Raw genomic sequence first — 25,185 nt, 5'->3', positions numbered from 1 at the left:
GATATCCTTTCTGATTGTGACAAAGGCAAACTATCCTTCCTCGTCCTTCTTGACTTATCTGCAGTCTTTGACACGGTTGACCACTCTATCCTTCTCTAATGCCTCTCCATCATCGTCCAGCTGGGTGGGACTGCACTTGCCTGGGTCCATTCTTATCTATCTGATCATAGGCAGACAATCACCTGTTACGGCTTCTCTTCCCACTCCTGCATCGTTGCCTGTGGTGCCCCCCTAGGATCTATCTTTGGCTACCTTCTATTTCTCACCTACATGTTGCCCCTTGGCCACATCATCCAGAAATATAGCATCAATTTCCACCTGTACGGTGATGACAACCAGCTCTACCTCACTACCACGTCTCTCAACCCCTCCGCGGTCTCTAAATTGTCAGACTGCTTATCCGACATCCAGTTGTGGATGAGCAGACATTTTCTCCAACTGAATATTGGGAAGTCCGTAGCCATTGTTTTCGGTCCCCGCCACAAACTCCATTTCATAGCCACTGACTCCATCCCTCTCCCCAACTCCTGTTTGAGGCTGAATCAGATTGTTCACAACCTTGGTGTCATATTTGACCCTGAAATGAGCTTTAAATCAAATATCCACAGCATAATTAAGACCACATATTTCCAACTCTGTAACATCGCCCATCTCCACCCTTGCCTCAGCTCATCCGCTGCTGAAGCCCTCATCCATGTCTTTGTTACCTCTAGACTAAACTATTCCAACTCACTCCTGGCTGGCCTCCCACATTTTATCCTATGTAAACAAGAGGTGATCCAAAATTCGGCTGCCCATGTTCTAACGCACAGCAAGTCCCGATCACTCATCACCCCTGTGCTCACTGACCTACATTGGCTTCCGGTTAAGCAACGCCTCGATTTCAAAATTCTCATCCTTATTTTCATAACCCCCCCCCCCCCCATTGCCTCGCCCTTCCCTATCTCTGTAATCTCTTTCAGCCCCACAACCCCCCGAGATGTCTGCGCTCCTCTAATTCTGCCCTCTTGAGCAACCCTGATTATAATCACTCAACTATTGGTGGCCGTGCCTTCTGTTGTCTAGACCCCAAGCTCTGGACCTCCCTGCCTAAACCTCTCTGCCTCCCTACCTCTCTTTCCTCCAAGACACTCCTTAAAATATACGTCTTTTCACCTGCACTAATTTCTACTTATGCGGCTCGGTGTCAAATTTTTATCTCATAATACTCCTGTGAAGCGCCTTGGAATGCTTCACTACATTAAAGGCGCTATATAAATACAAGTTGTTGTTTGGGAGTTTGCTTGCATTAGGCAGGGCATCTAACAGAGGAAATGGAGGGATTTCTGTTGGCTCAGCTGAGAACTGGCATAATGGCATACTTGAATATGAAGCTGGAATATCCTGCACTCAAAACCCAAAGAGGGATGTGTGGAGGCACAGGGTCCTTGGGTAACACTTGACCCTATGCGCATTGGTCTTGTGTAAAGCTTTCCCTCTCTAGCACAAAACTCAGGAACTATACATATATAAGACTGGGATCCAACACTATCATCATCCTATCTATGTAAAAAAAAAAAGGGGCAGAAGCAAAAGGTAGGAAGGAGAAAAACAAGAGTGGAGGGCAGTGAAATCAAGGGCAAAAATCAAAAAGGGCCACATTACAACATAATTCTAAAAGAATGAAGAGTATTAAAAAAACAAGCCTGAAGGCTCTGAGTCTCATTGCAAGGAGCATTCGTGATAAGGTGGATAAATTAACTGTGCAGATTGCTGTTAATGGATATGATGTAATTGGGATTACGGCGACATGGCTCCATGGTAACCTACCCTGGGAACTCAACATCCAGGGGTATTCAATATTCAGGAAGGATAGACAGAAAGTAAAAGGAGGTGGAGTAACGTTACTGGTAAACGAGGAGATTAACGCAATAGTAAGGAAGAACATTAGCTTGGATGATGTGGAATCTATATGGGTAGAGCTGCAAAACACCAAGGGGCAGAAAATGTTAGTGAGAGTTGTGTACAGACCACCAAACAGTAGTAGGGAGGTTGGGGATGGCATCAAACAGGAAATTAGGGATGCGTGCAATAAGGGTACTGCAGTTATCATGGGTGACTTTAATCTACATATTGATTTGGCTAACCAAACTGGTAGCAATACTGTGGAGGAGGATTTCCTGGAGTGTATAAGGGATGGTTTTCTAGACCAATATTTTGAAGAACAAACTAGAGAGCAGGCTATCCTAGACTGGGTCTTGTGTAATGAGAGAGGATTAATTAGCAATCTGGACATGCGAGGACCCTTGGGGAAGAGTGACCATAATATGGTAGAATTCTTCATTAAGATGGAGAGTGACACAGTTAATTCAGAGACCAGGTTCCTGCACTTAAAGAAAGGTAACTTTGATGGTATGAGACGTGAATTGGCTAGGACAGACGGGCAAATGATATTTAAAGGGTTGACGGTGGATAGACAATGGCAGACATTTAAAGATTACATGGGTGAACTACAACAATTGTACATCCCTGTCTGGCGTAAAAATAAAACGGGGAAGGTGGCTCAACCGTGGCTAACAAGGGAAATTAGGGATAGTATTAAATCCAAGGAAGAGGCATATAAATTGGCCAGAAAAAGCAGCAAACCTGAGGACTGGGAGAAATTTAGAATCCAGCAGAGGAGGACTTAGGAGGTGGAAAATAGAGTATGAGAGTAAGCTTGCAGGGAACATAAAAACTGATTGCAAAAGCTTCTATAGATATGTGAACAGAAAAAGATTAGTGAAGACTAATGTAGGTTCCTTGCAGTCAGAATCAGGTGAATTTATAATGGGGAACAAGGAAATGGCAGACTAGTTGAACAAATACTTTGGTTCTGTCTTCACTAAGGAAGACACAAATAACCTCCCGAAAATAATAGGGGACCAAGGGTCTAGCAAGAAGGAGGAACTGAAGGAAATCCTTATTAGTCAGGAAATTGTGTTAGGGAAATTGATGGGATTGAAGGCCGATAAATCCCGAGGACCTGATAGTCTGCATCCCAGAGTATTTAAGAAAGTGGCTCTAGAAATAGTGGATGCATTGGTGATCATTTTCCAACATTCTATAGAGTCTGGATCAGTTCCTATGGATTGGAGGGTAGCTAATGTAACACCACTTTTTAAAAAAGGAGGGAGAGTGAAAACAGTGAATTATAGACTGGTTAGCCTGACATTGATAGTGGGGAAAATGTTGGAATCAATTATTAAAGATGTAATAGTAGCGCATTTGGAAAGCAGTGACGAGATCGGTCCAAGTCAGCATGGATTTATGAAAGGGAAATCTTGCATGACAAATCTTCTAGAATTTTTTGAGGATGTAACTAGTAGAGTGGACAAGAGAGAACCAGTGGATGTAGTGTATTTGGACTTTCAAAAGGCTTTTGACAAGGTCCCACACAAGAGATTAGTGTGCAAAATTAAAGCATATGTATTGGGGGTAAAGTTTGACGTGGATAGAGAACTGGTTGGCAGACAGGAAGCAAAGAGTAGGAATAAATGGGTCCTTTTCAGAATGGCAGTCCTAGTGGGGTACTGCAAGATTCAGTGCTGGGACCCCAGCTTATTACAATATACATTAATGATTTAGACGAAGGAATTGAATGTAATGTCTCCAAGTTTGCAGATGACACTAAGCTGGGTGGCAGTGTGAGCTGTGAGGAGGATGCTAAGAGGCTGCAGGGTGACTTGGACAGGTTAGGTGAGTGGGCAAATGCATGGTAGATGCAGTATAATGTAGATAAATGTGAGGTTATCCACTTTGGTGGCAAAAACAGGAAGGCAGAATAATATCTGAATGGTGACAGATTAGGAAAAGGGGAGATGCAACGAGACCTGGGTATCATGGTACATCAGTCATTGAAAGTTGGCATGCAGGTACAGCAGGCGGTGAAGAAGGCAAATGGCATGTTGGCTTTCATAGCGAGAGTATTTGTGTATAGGAGCAAGGAGGTCTTGCTGCAGTTGTACAGGGCCTTGGTGACACCTTGAATATTGTGTACAGTTTTGGTCTCCGAATCTGAGGAAGGATGCTCTTGCTATTGAGGGAGTGCAGCAAAGGTTCACCAGACTGATCCCCGGGATGGCAGGACTGACATATATGAAAAAAGACTGGATCGACTAGACTTATATTCATTGGAATTTAGAAGAATGAGAGGGGATCTCATATAAATATATAAAATTCTGACGGGATTGGACAGCTTAGATGCAGGAAGAATGTTCCCGATGTTGGGGAAGTCCAGAACCAGGGGTCACAGTCTAAGGATAAGGGGTAAGCCATTTAGGACCGAGATGAGGAGAAACCTCTTCACTCAGAGAATTGTGAACTTGTTGAATTCTCTACCACAGAAAGTTGTTGGGGCCAGTTCGTTAGATATATTCAAACGAGTTAGATGTGGCCCTTACGGCTAAAGGGATCAAGGGGTATGGTGAGAAAGCAGGAATGTGGTACTGAAGTTGCATGATCATATTGAATGGTGGTGCAGGCTCGAACGCCAAATGGCCTACTCCTGCACCTATTTTCTATGTTTCTATGGCTTCAGAAATTATTTTGACTTTTATAATTATTTTAATGTCAGAGCAGAGAATTCGGGGTTCAGATATTCAAATCTTTAAAGTGGGAGGACAAGTTGAATAAGTTATATAAACTGATTTTATAAATGAGAGCAGAGTGTACAAAAGCAACGAAGTATTGTCAGACTTGTACAAATCTTTGGTTAGCCTGCAGTTAAAATTGTGTCCAGTTTTAAGAAGCCTACTTTAGAAAGGAAGTCATGGACATGGAGAAAGTACAGAATAAGTTCAGTAGAATGAGACTTGGTTATGAGGAGAGACTAGAGAAACTGGGATTATTTCCATTACAGCAAAGAAGGTCAAGAAGAAATCTGATAGAGGTGATGAGTATTTATCAGGTAATGGGGGTAAAATTATTTCCACTGGTCGAAGATTCGTTATATAGTGAGTATAAATTTAACACCATGAATGTAATTATGAAGGAAACGGTTTGGAGAATTTTTTCTTTGCGCACTGGGTTGTTAGGATATGCAGTGCGCTAACAAACATTTGTGGAAGCAGATTTCATAATGTCTTTTAAAAGGGAAGTGGATAATTATTTGAAAAAGAAAATATTTTTTTTAAAGTACAGGGAAATGGGTCTAAGTGGATAGCTCTTTGATAGAGCCCGCCCAGGTGCAGGGGGTTTTATGATCTTTGCTGTAAATTCTATGTCAGATCTTGCTGAAACAAGAGTCTGGTAATCTTTTCTGGGCCACATCAAAAGCTGTTACCTTTTAGTTAGTTACCTTTTGACAACGCATTATACATTTAATACATTGTTAAGCCAGTGTGTACTTTAATTTCAGACATCTTTGCACAATGTCTGTTCTCTAATGTGTTTAATGAGGAATCCTGTCCCTGGTGGTACTTTGACTCACTAAAGTCATCAAGTCTGAGCAGGGGCGAGAGAAGGAAACATATTCCTTCCCTCAACACTGCTATCCACGCCCTAATGAGCAGGCATTTAAACACTGGCAAAAGGAAGGGAAATAAAGAACTGGGATGGTCAGCAGGAAAAATAAGGCTGATTGCTAATAAATGTGGAAACAATCTAGATATCCAGTGTTGGCATGAGATCATGCACGGTGAAATATATGTTGTCTGACCAGATTTTTTAGTATTTTATTGAAATTGTAAGTGCCATTATTTGTGTTAAAATAACACTGCTTTTTGAGATCATCGTCATATTTTGGTTGCGGTTAAAGGCAGCTTCATTTGTACACATTCTGTTACAGTGATTTTGTCAAACTACAGATAATCTGTAGTCAATAGAAACCACTAACATTTTGTGTACTAATTTAGCTACATTTCTAGTATCACTGAAACATGCTGATCTGAAGCAACGCACAGTATAAAATGTAATAGCCCAAAAATATTTAAAATAATATCTCTTTCCTGCTGCTGTTTTATTCCACTACACTTCTTCCTTCAACCGCAAAACTGTGAGGGTCTGGCTTATGATGGCTCCATCGCTGCTGTCTATGCTGGTCAGGGTTCAGTGGACAGGAAGTATGCACCTCAACAGGGGGGCTGTTCTTGCCAGATGTTCTACCTCCCAGACAGAGCACTCTGCCATGGAACTAATGAGAATAATTAAAGGGTATGTGTCCCTGTACGAAGGAGCTATGAGGCAGGCTCAGTTCCTGGAACATCCCTCCAAAAATGCCACTGCAGAGCAGCAACATGCCCAGCACAATAGTTAATCATTGCAGGAAACACTATAGACCGATTTCGCTCCCTTTCCGACCCTTCCCCCCCGTCCTGCCTCACCACAGCTAAATTAGACAGTGCACTTTTGAAACACACTGGACTTGAACATACCTAAACCTGGCTGAAATTCTGGGTTCAGATTGGGCAAGTCTTTACCTGGGCAAGAACACTGGATTGGGGAATTGAAGTTGTGCACAGTTGCAGCCCTATACCAGTGCAAATACCCGCCAGTCTCTGGCCTTTCTAGCAGCAGGCACATGGCTTACACTTCTTGCTGGTCCACAAAAACAGGACTCTTGCGTTTCTGGACATGTGACATGCTGGCAACAACCTTTTATTGGCGATCCTCTTCTTAGATGTCTGCCCACTAGTAACCCAGGAAAATTTATATGGTTCCACCTGTTTAAGGCAGGAATTCCCTGCCCACTCTAGGGATGACTCTAGAAATACACATTAAGCGCAGAGGGGGTGGAGACCTGGCTAAGTGGGTCTCCACTCCAATTTCTTCTGTCAATGCCCCAGAACCAGACACACATGGAGCATTAGGCAATGGAAAATTGGCCTCTATTTCTAAATCAATTGGTAGAGGCATTAAGCAGCACGATGGGTTACTATCTTGTCCTTTCACCTTAGAGACGTGGATTTAAGTCTAAGCACACCGACAAGATGAAAGCTTCCCCTCTTCCTCTAGGGTACTGTGGAAAGCTGGTTTGGATAGTATCAAACCAGTTCTTAGTGGGATTGAACACAACTCAAAAATGGCCACTATTTGGCACACATCAGCACACACAGGTCATAAAAGTTTATGATATGGGGAACTGTCTAGCTCATACTGATGGAGCATTAGATGCTGTTCCGAAAATGGAGATGGAAGTACATTTCTGGGTTAGAGGATTTTATGCTGCATCAGTTTGTGCAAAGCTTCACTAGAGAGTGCTTGTTGCTGACACAAAGTGAATGAAGTGGGGAAAAAAGTTCAATTTTATAGAATTGGCATTCTATTAAAAAATATAGATTTAATGGAAAAATAAAATTGCTTATTTCGTGGCTCCTGGTGTAATCAGTAATTACATCATTCCTTTGTGTATAAATATAGTAAAATACATGACAGACGATGCAATGTTCACCCCCTCTCCCTTAAAAGTTGCTTGGAAGGGGAGGGTAAATATGATTGAAGGCAGGATTTAAACTTTCAAAAGAAAAGAAAAATAAATGGAAAAGATTGGAAATCTGAAAGAGAATATGTGTATGGAAATGAAGTTTGGCAAATTCATAGTTGAAAACAAAAAGGGAAAAAAAAACGAAAACTCTTCCGCTGAAAAGTTATTCCGAAATTGTAACCTCTCTCTCATTCAGACGCTTATCTACTTTCTGTGAATTAACATCATTTTCTGGTAGTACTTATACTCGTGTACCTACTTCCTTCCACTGACTTGGAAGTCTGATGTCTTACCATTAAACTTATCAACCTTTGAGTGAATGAGCTGGTTAAGAATCATTACTGAAAGGTTTTCCCCCCCTTCTTTAGGTGACTTCAGATGGGTATGTGACAATACGCAAAGATGGAAGTCTTCATATTGAAAGGATTCGCCTACGCGACGGTGGGAAATACACATGTGTGGCCAGTAATGTGGCTGGAAAAAAGAACAGAACGACTACTGTGCATATATATGGTGAGTGCTTGACAACTGCCTGTCTCATCATCATCATAGGCGGTCCCTCGTATCATGGATGATTTGCTTCCACGCCAAAAAGAGATGAATTCACAGGTGTTTCAATGAAGGACCTAATATTCCAGGTCCTGAACTATATGTTGAAGGGTGGAAGATGTCTGCGTGAATTTTTTTTATGTGTGGTGGCCGTTGCACACCAGCCACCACACAGGCTTGACAGAACTAGGTCTTGGTCCAGTGGCAAGGATTAACTAAGACAACTGGAGACTAGCTCTGCTGCATGGACCTAGTACGAACACATATCGCAGTGTGGGCTGGCCCATGCTGCCCCTGGGCCCTCGTCTCTTCTGGGCCCCGAACTTACGCCTCTCCTGCGCTCCGATCACATCGTTCCACGATCTCTCTTCGCTCCCTTGCCCCGACCTCGCTGCTCCTGATGTACCTGTCCGCGCTCCAATCAGCGACCTAGATTTTGGTGATGTCCAATCCAGTCACCTTCATTACAGCCATCGCTCTCCTGCACCAGCATGCGCTGTACCTTGAAGTGGTATGCTCCACGCTGCTGCTCCTTCAAGGCCCTGACCCGCCGTTGATGGTCCCCGCAGGTTCAGCATGATGGCCTCGACCTGTGAGGACCATCAGCAGCAAGCCGGGGCCTTAAAGGAGGAGCAGTGTGGAGCCGGCATTCAACAGGGCGGCCCCAATCTACAAGGAGCAGGGCAGGTACAGCACGGGTTAGATACAGAGTAAAGCTCCCTCTACACTGTCCAATCAAACATTCCCAATGCAGTTACAGCATGTAGTTAGATACAGATTAAAGCTCCCTCTGCACTGTCCGATCAAACACTCCCAGAGCAGGTACAGTACGGGGTTAGATACAGAGTAAAGCTCTCTCCACACTGTCCCACCACCCCAGGGCAGGTACAGCAGGGGTTAGATACATAGTAAAGCTCCCTCTACACTGTCCCACCAAACACTCCCAGGGCAGGTGTAGCACTGGGTTAGATACGGAGTAAAGCTCCCTCTACACTGTCCCACCAAACACTCCCAGAGCAGGTACAGCACGGGGTTAGATACAGAGTAAAGCTCCCTCCACACTGTCCCACCAAACACTCCCAGAGCAGGTACAGCACGGGGTTAGATACAGAGTAAAGCTCCCTCCACACTGTCCCACCAAACACTCTCAGGGCAGGTACAGCATGGGGTTAGATACAGAGTAAAGCTCCCTCCACACTGTCCGATCAAACACTCCCAGGGCAGGTACAGCATGGGGTTAGATACGGAATAAAGTCTCAGGAGATTACGTGACTACTGTGGGAGGGAACGTTGGGAGTCACAATGCTTTGTTGTGCCATGGCTGTTTGGGACAGGCTTGATAGACTGGCCAATCATTTCCTGTCTATTCGTATGCTTCGAAACTACTGATTGACATTGTGCTACATCACACAGTTGTTATTTAACTGTTAAAGAAAGTGACGCTACATTATTTACATTCTTTGTAAATACTTGCTGTGCAATGTATTAACTTTACCAGATGTGTCGCCACGGGTAACAAAAGAAAATTATTTCTTGTTACAGTTTCTTGTTTCTTGGCTACATTCCCTCGTGCTGTTTCAATGCCTGCTTTATCCTTTATAACTTTCCTTTCGCTAATTATATATCAATAATGTATTAAAATTTTAATGTTGAAAGCACTTCCTTTACTTCTTGCTGTGTCTCATTTGTACACAGAAACATAGGAAAAGGAGTCAGCCGCTCAGTCCCACAGTCCTGTTCTGCCATTCCGTTAGATCAAGGATGATCCAATTACCTGCCTTAGCTCCATATCCCTTGATGCCTTTACCTAACAAAAATCTATTATCTCAGTTTTCAATTGACCCAGCATCCACAGCCTTTTCAGGAAGCAAGTTCTAGACTTACACTACCCTTTGTATTGAAAAAGTGCTTGTTGAATTCATTCCTAAATTGCTTAGCTCCAATGATGAGATTACGCCCCCTTGTTCTGCATTCCCCCACCAGAGGAAATAGTTTCTCCATATCAAATCCCTTTATCATTTTAAATACCTTGATTCGATCACCCCTCAACCTTCTAAACTTAAGGGAATATAAACCAAGTTTATGCAACCTGCCCTCATAATTTAACCCTTTAAGCTCTGATATCATTCTGGTGAATCTGCGCTGTGTCCCCTCCAAGGACAATATATCCTTCCTGAGGTTTGGTGCTCAAAACTGAATGCAATACTCCAGATGGGGTCCAACTAAGGCTCTGTACAACTGAAACATCACTTCCTCACTGTTGTATTCTAACCCTCTTGAGATAAAGGCCAACATTCCATTAGTCTTTTTGATTAATTTCAGTACCTGTGCACTAGCTTTTAATGTCGTGAACCTGGACAGCTCCTAACTTTTCACCAACACTTTTTAATGTCAACTTTTCCCATTGTAAGTTCTTGTGTTCACATTTAAAATGAGTTTTCCTAATGTTAACCCATCTCTGCGATTGCACAATCGAGCTGGAAGTTCCACAAATCACTGAAATTACTTTTGGAAATTTTCTTTTCATCTGCTATTCTTTCTTCAGGAACATAAATTCCTAATGTACAAAATAAGGGAATATGCAATATAAAAATACAAAAAAAACAGGATTTCCTTCTTGTTTTTTTGTAGTTGTATATTTGGTCACCTTATTTTTTTTAATTCTTGAATTGATGAATTATGCTTAATGCTTTTCAAAGCCATAAGCAATTAAACTCTGCACAAAATGAGCTTTAATTACTCTGTTTCGACTTTATCCTCTCTACAGTTCAAGGTAATTACTCACAGCAAACTACAGGAATATATTTAATGAAGGTTATTGAGGACAAATTCATCAGAGACTTACCACAGTGATGGATCTCTGCATCAAGCTTTTTAATCAAAACAGAAACTTTAAAATCTGTTTCTAGATTCAGATTAAGGGTTCTGTTAATTGAGTTTGTTAATGATAATTACAGTGAATACATGGATAAGCACTTGTCCAATGAAAGCTGTGGTGCATTTTTGACAGACAAAAATAATAACTTTCCTTTTTATATATTAACAGTTTTAGTGTAAGTGCATATTGAGTTCTTTTGACTTAATGACTTTCCCAGATTGAAAACATGCACTTGTAGAACAGAGTGTTAAGTGTCAGCTCCTTTCTGAGGGAAAGCTAAGCCTTTGTGTCAGCTTCTCCATAAAAACCTACTAAACTCGCTTTATGTAGATATATCAAGAATTAAAATTTACTGCTTCACATTAAAAAAAAAAGGTCCTTCACATTTTAAAAATGTTATTTCAGAAAAAACATTTTTTTTTAGATAACTTCATCAATACTCAATGTACTTCTCAATGTGGTTTCTTTCCACATGAGATCTGCCCTGCTAAAACAAACTGTTTAGTTCCCTAGCACATACAAGATCCTCTTACAAAGAATTGGCCAGACATATTGAAACTTTGGTGACTCAAATCAAGCTTTGAAGGATCAGAATGTGAAATCTGCTGATAGAGAGTAGAGGCCAAGCTCTTCCCATTGTGCATTATCATGTTACTAACACTAAGGGACTTCCCTCTTCCCTCAGTTACATGTGCAACTGGAGACTTTGCCTGGGAAATTTCTCTCAGCCCCACACTTGCACTGGTTCCAAAATGCTACTGACACCATTACCAATGACGGATATTTCCAGTCCGCATCCAAACGTTTCACTGATTATTTCATCCTTCATTCCAAAGTTCCATTTTTTGGATCAAAGTCAGATTTTAAAGAAGCATAGATAATACCAGAAGTAGAACATTTTATCGGCAAAATGACAAATACATTTTTTAAATTGGGAAACTTTTAACCAACCCAAAATGTAATACAGTGGGCCAAAACTTTAATTGAGGGCAGCATTTGTTATGTTCCAATTTATATTGGCTCTGTCATACTTCGACCGTCACACTTCAAAATGTCGAAACTATGAAGAAAGGCAGTGACTTCATGCTATATGTGTGTCTAACATGTATTTGGAAACTTATAAGGACTTTCCAATCATTACATTCTGTTGAGCTCAAGTTATGTTTATATATAGGTTGAGACCAGCATAAACACTTCAACAACTGAATAATACATGGTAAAATGCTCCTGTTGTTATAAAATAGTGGCCGAGAAATTGGATTGCATTTTGCCCATAAAGCAAGTACCTAAGGATCCAATATGGCAGCCACCATGCACCTGCTCAGTTCACGCTGCAAGTGCACCGTCCACCATACTGGTTAGGGGTGCTCTGTAGGCATCAAGGGCGAGTGCCTGAAACAAGCATTTAGCCCCATTGCATATGCAAATAGGGGGCCTAAAGCCTGTTTGAGGCCCTTTTGCAAAATTGGACTGTAGTCAGTTTTTTCAGGCACTTAACAGCCAAACCACTGGAGGCTTCCACCCAAAAGGTAAGTTTTAAGGTTTTTACTTACCTTACTGTGGTCTTCTCCCGGCTCCACATTAGAACCGAAGGCCCGGCCACTGCCAGCCACCGCTCGCCCACTCTACCGATTGCGTCCCTTTCCCTGGACTCTCTGGAGGCCTTTAGCCAGCATCTGAGCCGAGTGATCGTAACAAGCGAGCTGCCTCTGGGAGCACGAATGACATCCGTCGGTATTATACTAATGCGGCCAGCGGACCAATTCACCGTGGTTCAGCGGCCGGCCTCATTAAATGTGTGCAGCATAAACAGCATCAGGATTGATTAAGGCCCAATCCAATTTCTAAGCTCATGTATCCTCCTTACGAACAACCAGAGGAGATCCAGCAGTTCCTTTAAAATCCACAAGGAATTTTTGAATGTTCCACAGTGAATAACTGTAGTAGATTAGAAAATGTCTCCTTCATCAAATACATATGTAGAAAGATAGTAATACATAATTAGGCTAGTTAAACCAGTTAATTACAGTTCATTATATAGTGTAGGGCAGTGGTTTATCCCATTTTGCTAGGTAGTTTCAGACTGATTCTGTCCCAGAACAGCCAGGAATAATCTACATTATTAAAGCAAAGACAAACTTAATTTCTGATGCAATGATATTGTGTGGCCATTTATAGCATTATACTCCTTTTGTCTGGGTATAACCATTTAGTATGCTGACTTTGTCCTTGTATAAAAACATATTTGTGCCTTTATTGCATTGACATAACACAGATGGAACTTTGTAATTCTTTACAAGTGTAATTTTCCTCAAGGATAATAAATTTTGTTGATATTACTCCCAAATCCAGGATCCTTCATAAGGCCTCTTGTCATTGAAAATTTAATTAGCATCAAAGAGAAAGTTGATCTTTCTCTTTTACATTATCATTATGCCTATAGATTTCCATTCCTGACAATTTGTGTGGCGGCTAGCTCAAACTCCCACACTCTATCTACCAAACCATAATTTCTAACCAGGTGGTATCTGATATTTAAGAAAGAATTAATTTACACTTATAGAGTCATAGAGTCATTACATAAGAACATAAGAAATAGGAGCAGGAGTAGGCCATTTGGCCCCTTGAGCCTGCTCCGTAATTTAATAAGATCATGGCTGATCTGATCATGGGCTCAGCTCCACTTCCCTGCCCGCTCCCCATAACTCTTTATTTCCTTATCGCACAAAAATCTGTCTATTTCCGCCTTAAATATATTCAATGATCCAGCCTCCACAGCTCTCTGGGTCAGAGAATTCCATAGATTTACAACCCTCTGAGAGAAGAAATTTCTCCTCATCTCAGTTTTAAATGGGCGGCCCCTTATTCTAAGACTATGTCCCCTAGTTTTAGTTTCCGCTATGAGTGGAAATATCCTCTCTGCATTCACCTTGTCGAGCTCCCTCATTATCTTATAAGTTTCAATAAGATCACCTCTCATTCTTCTGAACTCCAATGAGTATTACGGCACAGAAGGAGGCCATTCGGCCCATCGAGTCCATGCCATCTCTCTGTAGAGCAATCCGGTCAGTACCATTCCTCCGTTCTATCTCAGTAGCCCTGCAAGCTAATTTCCCTCAAATGCCTATCCAATTTCCTTTTGAAGTCATTGATCATCTTTGCTTCCACCATCCTCGTAGGCAGCAAGTTCCAGGTCATTGCCACTCGCTGCATAAAAAAGTTCTTCCTCACATCTCTTGCCCAAAACCTTAAATCTGTATCCCATAGTCCTTGTACCTTGAGCTAATGGGAGCAGCTTTTTTTTGTCTACCTTATCTAAACCTGTCATAATCGTGGACACCTCTATCAAATCACCCCTCAACCTCCTTTGCTCCAAGGAGAACCCCAGCTTCTCCAACCGAATCTTGTAGCTAAAATCCCTCATCCTCTGCACCCTCTCAAGGACCTTCCTAAATGTGATGACCAGAACTGGACACAATACTCCAGTTGTGGCCTATCCAGAGCTTTATAAAGATTCAGCATAACTTCCCTGCTTTTGTCCTCAATACTTCTATTTATGAAGCGCAGGATCCCATATGCTTTGCTAGCTACTCTCTCAATGGGGCCGAAATTGCCCTCTGCCCGAAACCGGTCACAGCTACTGCTTTTCAAGTGTTACATCAGCCCCAGTGCATGGGGTGGACAATCCGGAGAAATTAAGCTCTTTGGCTTTAGTTTCCCGTTGGAGCGGTGTTGGTGTGGGGACAGGGGGCGGAAGTGTGGTTGGGTCGGAGTAGCCGCCACTAGCGGGGCAGATCGGAGTGGCCGACGTGCCAAGTCATCATGCTAGCGCCTCATAACGGGCTGTTGGCGGCCCGGCCAAACCTGTGGGCATGATTGTCGGCCCGACCTGGCAGTCAGCCGACAGTAAAAAATAAAATGGAATCGCCAGCAGTGTCACCTCCCCTTTAAGAACGGCCGTGCCACCAAGCCACAGAAAGTGTACCGACCGAAAAAGCTGTCGGGCGCACTGACCGGCGGCGGCACTGCTCCTGCGGGGCAATTTCCAAAAGGGGCAATTTCGGAAAGGGGTTGGCGCGTGCACAACATGGCGGGAAAACGGGCGGGATGATTCCCTACACTGCTCCAAAACTAAAGGAGGGCAATATCCAAAATGGTGGCCACTCAGCGGCGACTCGGCAGCCAGTACGCACAGACCCGTGGGGGCTGCTTTCAGGCGGCCAGAGGCCTTATAGAAAGGGTCAATTTCAGCCCCAATATGTCCTGCCACCTTCAAAGATCCATGAACATGAACCCCCAGATCCCTCTGTCCCTGCACACTCTTTACAACTGTACCTTTAAGTCTACATTGCCTCTCCCTATCCCTTCTGCCAAATGCATCATCTCACACTTCTCTCTATTAAATTCCATCTGCTACTTGTCTGCCCATTCTGCCAGCCTATCTATGTATTGTTACAGTCAATTGGTATCATCTTCACTGCTTGCCACACCTCCAGGTTTGGTATCATCAGCAAATTTTGGAATTTTACTCTGTATTCCAATATCCAAGTCATTTTAAATATATATATATATATCAATCAAAAAAAAAGTGACCCATGGAGAACACCACTGTCCACCATGCTCAAGTATGAAAAACAACCATTCACCATGACTCGCTGTTTTTTGTCCTTAAGCCAATTTCTTATCCAAGTTGACACTGACCCTCCTATTCCATGAGCCTTTTATGTGGCACTTTGTCAAATGCCTTCCTAAAATCCATACAGACAACATCCACTGCATTCCCCTCATCAACTCTCTCTGTTACTTCATCAAAAAATTCAATTAGATTAGTCAAACACGTTCTGCCTTTTACAAATCTGTGCTGGCTCTCCTTAGTTAACTTAAATCCCTCCAAGTACCTGTTTATTTTTTCCCTGATTATTGTTTCTAAAAGCTTGCCCACCACTGATGTTAAACTGATAGGCCTGTGTTTACTAGGAATGTCTTTACATCCTTTCTTGAACAAGGGTGTCAGATTTGCCACTTTCCAATTCTCTGGCATCTTCCCCACACCTCGGGAAGATTGGAAGATTATGGCAAACCCTTCCACTATCTCCACCTCCACTTTCCTGAGCAACCTGGGATGCAAGCCATCCGGACCCGGTGACTTATCCACTCTAAGCATAGTCAGCCTTTTCAATACATCCTGCCTCTCAATTTTCACCCCATCCCTTACTTCTACCATTTCTGCTTCTTCTAATATTTTGTCAGCTTCCTCTTCCTTAGTTAACACCAATATAAAGTATTCATTAAGTATTCTAGCCTTGCCCTGCGCCTCCAAGCGTATATCACCTTCTTTGTCCCTAATAGTCCCCACCCCGCCTCTTACTACCTACTTACTATTTACATGCTGGTAGAAGATTTTTGGGTTCCATTTTATGTTAACCGCCATTTTATTCTCATATTCTCTCTTTGCCAGTCTTAATTTCCTCTTCACTTCCCCTCTCTATTTGGCCTGGTTCTCACTTGAAGAATTCACCCGACATGCATCATACACCCTCTTGTTTCATCATATTCCCTATCTCCCTTGTCATTCAAGGAGCCCTAGCTTTGGCTCCCCTACCTTTCTCTTGTTGGAATGTACCTAGCCTGTACCTGAAACATCTCCTCCTTAAAGATCACCCATTGTTCCATTACAGTTTTTCCTGTCAATCTTTGGTTCCATTTTACCCCTCTCATCCCATTGAAGTTAGCCCTCCTCCAATTTAGAAGTTCCACTTTAGATTGTTCCTTGTTCTGCTCCATTACTGATCTAAACCTTATGATACGAATCACTCTTACCCAAGTGTTCTCCCATTTGGTCCAAATGGCCCACCTCATTCCCCAGCACCAGATCTAGCAATGCCTTCTTCCTAGTTGGGCCAAGAACATACTGGGTCAAGGAAGTTCTCCTGAACACATTTCAGAAATTCTTCCCCCGTCCTTTCCCTTTACTCTAATTACCCAAATATTGATTGGGATAATGTTAAAGTCCTCTAATATCACCACTCTAGAGTTCTTGTACTTCTCTGTGATTTCCCTGCAGATTTATTCCTCTATCTCTCTCTCTCACTATTTTGAGGCCTATAGAATACCCCCAATAACATGATCATGGCCTTTTTTCTTCTCAACTCTAACCAAATGGATTCTGTCCTTGCTCCCTCGAGGACATCCTCTCTTTCCAAAATTAAAATGTTTTCCCTAATCAATACTGCCATCCCACCTCCCTTTTTTCCTTCCCTATCTTTTCTGAACAACTTGTATCCATGAATATTAAGCACCCATTCCTCACCATTTTTAAGCCATGTTTCCATTATTTCCACTACATCATATTCCCACATAGCTAATTGTGCTTGTAGCTCACTAACCTCATTCACCACACTTTGTGCGTTTACAAACATGCATTCTAACCCTGTCTTTGTATTCCTCATAGTCCTTCTTAGTCTGCTCCTACCTAACATGGTACTACTTCTTTCTCTAATACTATCCAACACTCTCACTCCTTTATGCACCCTATTCCTCTTTTCTACTTCTATATGCTGGTGCCCCCCCACACACCTGCCAATTTAGTTTAAACCTTTCCCAACCACACTAGTGAACCTCCCCATGAGAACATTGGTCCCAGTCCCGTTGAGATGCAACCCATCCCTTTGAATAGGTGCCTCCTGCCCCATGAACTGGTCCCAATGCCCCAGGAATCTGAAGCCCTCTCTCATGCACCATGCCTCAAGCCACGCATTAATCCTCCCTACCTTCTTATTTCTTCTCTCACTGGTGCATGGTACTGGGAGCAATCCAGAGATTACTACCTTTGAGGTCCTACCTTTTAACTTCCTCCTTAGCTCCTGAAAGTCTGACTGTAGGATCTCCATATTTGTCCTCTCAATGTCGTTGGTATTTTTTACAACCTTAAGATGTCCCAAAGCACTTCACAGCCAGTGAAGAGTACTCATTGTTGTAATGTAGGGAAACGTGGCAGCCAATTTGCACAAAAACAAAAAGACAATAAATTACCAGATTTGTTTTGGTGGTGTTGGCCTGACTTCACGAGAACTCCCTTGCTGTTTTTCGAACAGTGCTGTGGGATCTTTTGTGTCCATCTGAAAGGGCAAATGGGCCCTTGGCTTAACGTTACATCTGAACGATGGCATCTGCAATAGTGTAGCACTCTCTCTAGATTATAAGCTCAAGTGTCTTGAGTGGGCTTAAATTACTGATATGGTGATTCAGAGGTGAGGATGCTACTGCTGAGCCAAGGTTTGCAGCTTATTTATCGACATATCCACTGCTGTAACCCTGTGGTACCTGAAGTTCACTGGAGATGTTGTATGGAAACTGATAACCACTTCCTGGCCAACATTTATCCCCGAACCAACACTAGCAAATCAAATTATCTAGTCATTTATCTCATTGCTGTTTGTGGGAACTTGCATTGGACAAATTGGCTGCAGAAATTCCCTCCAGTGATTTGACTTCAAAAGATATTTTATTGGCTATAAAGAGCTTTGGGACATTTTTTTAAAACTTATTCTCAGGATGTGCTCATCACTGGCAAGGCTGGCATTTATTTCCCATCCCCTTGAGAAGGTGGTGATGGGCCTTCTTGAACCGCTGCAGTCCTTGTGGTGAAAGTGCTTCCACAATGCCGCTGGCTGGGTAGTTCCAAGATTTTGACCCAGTGAAAATGAAGGAATGGCAATACATGCCAAAGTCATGGGATGGGAACTTGGGAGTGAAGGTGTTCTCATGTACCTGCTGCCCTTGCTCTTCTAGTTGATGGAGGTTGTGGATTTGGGGGGTGCTGTTGAAGAAGCCTAGGTGATTTGTTGCAAAGCATCTTGTAGATACTACAATATCTGCTGCCATGGTACACTGATGGTGGAGAGAGTGTTTAAGCCAATGGATGGGATGTTGATCAATTTGTCCTGGATAGAGTCGAGCTTCTTGAATGTTGTTGGAGCTGCACCTATCCGGGCAAGTGAAGAGTATTCCATCACACTCATGATATGCCTTGTAGGTGGTGGAGAGGCTTTGGGGAGTCAGGTGTTGAACCACTCACTGCAGAATACTCAGACTCTGACCTGCTCTAGTAACCACGACATTTATGTGGCTGGTCCCGGTAAGTTTCAGGTCAATGGTGAACCCCAGGATGTTGATGGTGAGGACTCAGCTGTGGTAATGCTATTGAATGTCAAGAGGAGGTGTTTTTGCTCTCGTTGGAGATGGTCATTATCTGGCACTTGTGTTATTTGCCACTCATCAGCCCAAGCCTGGATGTTGTCCAGGTCTTGCTGCATGTGGCCATGGACTGCTTCATTATCTGAGGAATTGCGAATGGAGCTGAACACTGTGCAATCATCAGCAAACAGCTCTAATTCTGACCTTATGATGGAAGGATGGAAATTGATGAAGTTAAAATATTAAGGCCTAGGATGCTGCCCCAAGAAACCTCTGCAGTGATATCCTGGAGCCTCCAACAACCACAGCCATCTTCCTTTGTGCTAGGTATGACTCCAGCCACTGGAGAGTTTACCTCTGATTCCCATTGACTTCAATGTTGGTAGGGCTCCTTGGTGACATACTCGGTTCCCTATTAACAATTCAAGAGAAAATTGCACTGTGTACAATTGACAAACATCCTTCTTCCTTCAGCTCATCTGCTGTTGAAACACTCATCCATGCATTTGTTAGCTCTAGACTGTACTATTTCAATGCTCTCCTAGCCGGCTTCCCATCTTTCACACTCTATAAATTGAACACATCCAAAACTCTGCTGCCAAGTCCATTCGCCGATTATCCCTATGTTCGCTGACCTGCATTGGCTCCCAATCAGGCAACACCTCAATTTTAAACTTCTCATCGTTGTTTTCAAATCCCTCCATGGCCTTACCCCTCCCTATCTCTCTAATCTTCTCCAGCCTTGCAACCCTCTAAGATCTCTGTGTTCCTCCACTTTTGGCCTCTTGCGTATCCCCAAATTTAATCGTTCCACCATTGGTGGCCGTGCCTTCAGCTGCTGAGGCCTTAAGCTCTGGAATTCCCTCCCTAAGCCCCTTTACCTTGTTCTCCATCTTTATGAAGTTCCTTAAAACCTACTTCTTTGATCAACCCGTCCTAATATCTCCTTATGTGGCTCGGTTTCAAATTTTGATAACACCCCTGTGAAGCGCCTTGGGTAATTTTACAATGTTAAAGGTGCTGTATAAATGCCAGTTGTTGTTGTTGGTAAGTCTTCAGTACTTGAGTAATTCTACATGGAATAATGTGTGTGAGAAAGTTTAATAACCTAGCTTCATTATTTGTATTGTGTGTTCTGATGTTCAAAATGCCAGCATAATTATTGTTTAATGGTTACTTTATTATTAACGTAACATTTTTAAAAAGCAGCTTATTCTTACCTATGAATAGCAAATATAACTAACTCAATTCTGTAAAAAATTGCATATCCAATCATTAACGATACATTTTCTCTCTTTCAGTTCTCCCCACCATCCAGCATGGTCCTCAAGTATTCAGTACCATTGAGGGAGTCCCAGTAAAGCTACCTTGCAAAGCACATGGTGTTCCCAAGCCTTCCATAGTCTGGTCTAAGGTACACATCCTATTATGTAAGCAAGCTGGCAGATAACCCTGCTTCCAGAAATTCCAGGAGATTAAGGGAATCAAGGGATATGGGAATAGTGCAGGAAAGTGGAGTTGAGGTAGAAGATCAGCCATGATCTTATTGAATGACGGAGCAGGCTTGAGGGGCCGAATGGCCTACTCCTGCTCCTATTTCTTATGTTAACCATTTTAACGCATTTGACCTAAATAAACTGTCTCGAAGTGCTATCAGCTGGGATTTGGAGAAGGATAATGGCATTCTATTACTCTGGTTGTATGTTCAGCTACATAACTGATTGGTATGCCAATGATACCATAATTAGTCATTCTCTGTTGCTGTGCAAGTGATATAATTATTCATTCCCTACTATCTGTACTATATTTAAGCTAAAATATCATCATTGCCACAAAATGTGTCATCGTTTCATCATGTAGAAGTACAGTAGATTCCTATTAGTGTATTTGGTAAATTCATATTTTCAGGATTATTCATTCCCATTTCTCCTCTACATGTGACAATGTTCTTATTGAAATATTCCCAAGGTGTTTAAATGAAACACAAACTATTGGACAGAAAGCTTCAGCAAGAGGTCTGGGAAATATATTAGTGTGGCAAATTTCCCCGTGGTGCTGTAAAAGGCTCTGAAAGTATACAGCAGAATTCACTCTCAACATTGATGAATCTAAATCACATTTTGACAAACATCAGCAACATGTAAGCTGAACCATCTAACATAGTGTGTGTGTATATCAATGTAGCTTTTCTCTGAAATGTAATCATCAAATAGTGCCTTAAATGTTGTATCTATAGATACTCAGTGAAATTATTGATTGACACTCCTACCTAAAAGGTAACGTTAATGGAGTGACTATGTTCTTCACAGAACATGAATCACGTATCAATAAATTTCTACAAATTCTTCACCTTGGCGATTTTGATTTGATAGCTCAGCTGTAGTGAATTGGAAGCTCCTTTGTATTTGACTGGTGTGATTACAAAACGGTGCCGTGAATATGGGCACAAAAATATAGGTAGAAGAACAATAATTGATAGCAAATAAGAAAAAAACTCATCGTATTTCTATCTAAAAGATGACTCTGGATCCATTAAGAAGAACTTAGGCAAAGAGCAGCAAGATACAATAAATGCTAGCTGATAATCAGTGAAAAACAGTGTAAATTAAAATACCGTACTATAAATACTCTGTAAGCCATTCCTTTGTATTTAAAGAGCACAAATATGTACTGGGCAAGATATTGGAAGTTGCCAGGACCTGTGGAACCAAACCCCAGCAGAAGTCATTATTTTCAAAAATGAAGATAATTGGTTTTTAAAAAATTGAAATGAAGATTCCCAGGGCCGTAATATAATTTCTAATTGCATTTGTTGTCATTTTTTAAGTTGATGGTAATGTATTATCATATTTTACCCCAACCTTTCCACTCATTGGCAACCAGAGTAAATATACGCAATGGAAAATGATTGCTGGTCTTCAGTATTGTAGCTGCAGTGCCACTTCTGTTGTTCACAATATTAGACTACTTGGGATTTTCAGAGCAAGTGACAAGTTAACAATAAATACAGTCTAGCTTCATTATAACAAACACCTGAATGTGCCAAAACTATTGGCCATTGGGATTTGAAGAATGAAGAAAAGTTGTCCGTTTCACTGACTCATGTATGTTCAGTTTAATGTCTAATATTTAATAACACTATCATGTGGTGTTAATAGTTTGCATTGTCAACAAGGTACAAAGGAATGGCATTACTCGGAAGTTATTGGATCAACTGCTCTGCAAATAGCATGTTAATGACAACCCATCATAATGTCTTGTGCTTTAATTATAAATTACACATAATAATTTGTTGAGATTTACATAATTAAAGGTGCACCATTTTCAATTATCTCCATATCAACATGAAGAATGCAAGATCAACTAATAAGTCATCTCTCTGCATTCAGGCTGATTTGGGACTCCGAGCGCTACAAGTTCAAAGACCAGGGTTTGTGTTGCTTTAGCAGCAGAGCAGTTAATTCTTGATGGAGAAAATCATGGGTTTAGGGACTGAACTTATTTGTCAGTTGAATTTTGTTTTCAATAAGGTAGAGTGAAGACAAATTAAAATGTATATCCTCATGGGAATTGTACCATGTTGCACAGAAGCTGTGAGGAAATCCTGCGATCCAGTCTCCCTCACCCTCTTGCATGATAGTTATATCTAACTGTGTAAAAAAGAATGAGGTCTTTATATCAGAATAATATGAACACTATTTATACAGAAGAGTATTTCAACAGAATCAATTTAAATACAATAATTTACATGTTTAAGATATGGGGGGAGAAATTTGGGAGCGTCCCATCTGGGGCACTAACTTTTAAAAGTTGAAACATTTAGTGCCATGCACTATTGATTTTCAACTTTGAAAAGATTTGGGGGCAGAAATTCAGGTGCACTAAAAAGCTGGCACACCTATGAGTTTTTAGTTGGTACTTACTGCTGGAACTCTTGGTCCGGTGAGTCGATCCATTTTTAGGACTTTTAATTTTTTTCAAAGTCCTGCAAGAAATGGATCATAATGGGGGCGGGTCTTAGACTCAAAGCCAGGCTGACTGACTGAAAATGTGTCGGAAGGACCGCCCGTCACTGTCAATCAGTGTGGTGACATCACAGCACATGTGCGTCACCATGCTCTCTCCCCTTCGTTAAATGGGAAAAATTCTGGTTATTTTTTTAACTTTGGCCACTGGGCCACCAGGGAGGGTTTCAACCGGGCCAGCGGCCTGGCAACCAAGAGGGGGGTGCCAGGCTGCCCGCTGTCGACCCGGCTGAACCTGGGGCCGGTATTTTTCCGGCCGATCAGCAAGTCGGCCGACAAAAATTCTTGAACTACGGCCAAGGCAGTGGGCGTCCCCTTTAAGGGCCACCGTGCTGCCGGGCCCGCAGTCACTCTGCAGAAGTGCACCGACAGAGAAACCTGTCGGCGGCACCACGTGGCGGGGGATCCACTAAGTGAGGTGAAAATCGCTGGGTATTTTTATTGTTGTTTTATTCATTTTACTGGCAGCGATACCACTTGGGCGGTATGGGATCTAGGCCAAAAAATCCCCGACCTGACTCCAAAGCGGCGGCCATTCTATTTTTCGGAATTGCTACCGCAAACGGGCACTAACGGGTCTCTTTCAGACCCTGAATTTCGGTCCCCAGATGTTTGCACTCCAGGAAGGAATTGGAGCACTAAATCAAATGCTCCACTTCCTTCCTGGAGCGCAACAGGATGCAGGTGGGGCAGTACTTGTGCAGCACTGCACAATGGGCTGTGCAGTGCTGCCGCGTCCTTTAAAGGGAAGGGCCAATGCTGCAGGCTCTGCATTGGGACCAGCAAGCAGCGGCGATCCGGCCCAATCAGCCCCATGCGCTTCAACAGAGTGCCGGGCTGATCGGTCGCGGCCGAAGAGGAAACAAAAAAATTAAACAGCACCATGTTTTAAAATTTGTACTTACCTCGGCCACCTCCCTTTTAACTTTCGCCCCCGAAGCACCCGGCCTCCCGATCAACACCTTCTGCAGCTGACGATGTTTTCTCCCGGCGATGCTGCAGGGGGCAGAACCAAAGTTTGGGTCCGGGACACTCCTGGGGCGATGCGCATCGCAATAACGATCTCCGGGCGAAGGAGATCGGACCATAACATCCTACTGCTGCCGCAAGCCCCTGCCAAAGTTAGCGGGAGTCGTTCATCCTGCCACGCCCGGCTGGTAAGTGATTAGCGCTCCGTTATCGCCTGCCGGAGGCAATAATGGGAGGCACAAAGGGGCCAATTTCTGGGCCATAGACCTCAGTAAGAGTGATCAAAATACAAACTGAAATGGTATAAGTCTTAATAAAGTCCTTAAGTTCCAGAAACTACATCTTAGAATATCTGGATTTGTGCCATGCCTGACATCAGCTCAACTCAAGCCTCTTGTCACACAGATTTTATGAATCTGCTAAAACTTATTCTATAAATTGTAGAATTTTCTACACATTTTTGAAGTAAAAATGAAGTTGGCCATCACGTTTAATTTCACTCCCATTGATGACCACACTGTGGAGTTATCAGTAACGCACAATGCTGCCAAATAACAGTCACGCATTGTCCATATTTTCGAAAGTTGTTGAAAACAAGTAAAACATGATGATCCACTTTGCAAATGATTTCTATTTTCTTTTACAGAATGGTGAACTCATTAGCCAACATATGGGGAAAATCAGCACTGAGTCAGATGGTAGTTTATTAATAACTTCACCAACTGGTCAAGAGACTGGGGAATTTGTGTGCACGGCAACAAATGCTGCAGGCTACGCCTCACGCAAAGTTCAGCTGACAGTTTATGGTAGGAGTACATAATCTTAATTTAGTACAAGGAGAAAATATTATGTATTGGTTATAGATCACACTTTGGCTTGAAGAATGTGTGTTCAAGTCTTTCGATAATGTGTTGTGAGAGTCCAGCAATTAATTATCTGGGTCCATACCTTTGTTATGACAAACAACTTAATTTTTCCTCCTAACCTTAAAGAATATGGAAGCTTTTGTTTGCTTATATTTAATGGATGAGACTATATTGTTCCATCATGCATTTTCCTTTTACATATATTTTTGTTGTTCTGGCACATCTCGGAATCAGCTGGCCCGCGTTCATCCAGTGCAGGGC

The 25,185-nt window shown here is 42.4% G+C and overlaps 1 protein-coding gene across 1 annotated transcript in view; it reads left to right on the top strand.

Moving 5' to 3' along the window:
* hmcn1 (hemicentin 1) overlaps window positions 1–25,185 on the top strand; it is a 744,329-nt gene that overhangs the window by 339,598 nt on the left and 379,546 nt on the right. Inside the window, exons 19-21 of the mRNA XM_070887155.1 lie at window positions 7,810–7,954; window positions 20,366–20,478; window positions 24,705–24,864. Of these exons, the coding sequence (XP_070743256.1) occupies window positions 7,810–7,954; window positions 20,366–20,478; window positions 24,705–24,864 (418 nt within the window). The remainder of the gene's footprint in view (window positions 1–7,809; window positions 7,955–20,365; window positions 20,479–24,704; window positions 24,865–25,185) is intronic.

This window comes from Pristiophorus japonicus, chromosome 8, assembly GCF_044704955.1.
Source record: "Pristiophorus japonicus isolate sPriJap1 chromosome 8, sPriJap1.hap1, whole genome shotgun sequence".
Lineage (NCBI taxonomy): Eukaryota > Metazoa > Chordata > Chondrichthyes > Pristiophoridae > Pristiophorus > Pristiophorus japonicus.
The sequence above is the reverse complement of the archived record's forward strand: the minus strand, read 5'-3'. Positions and strand labels throughout refer to the sequence as shown.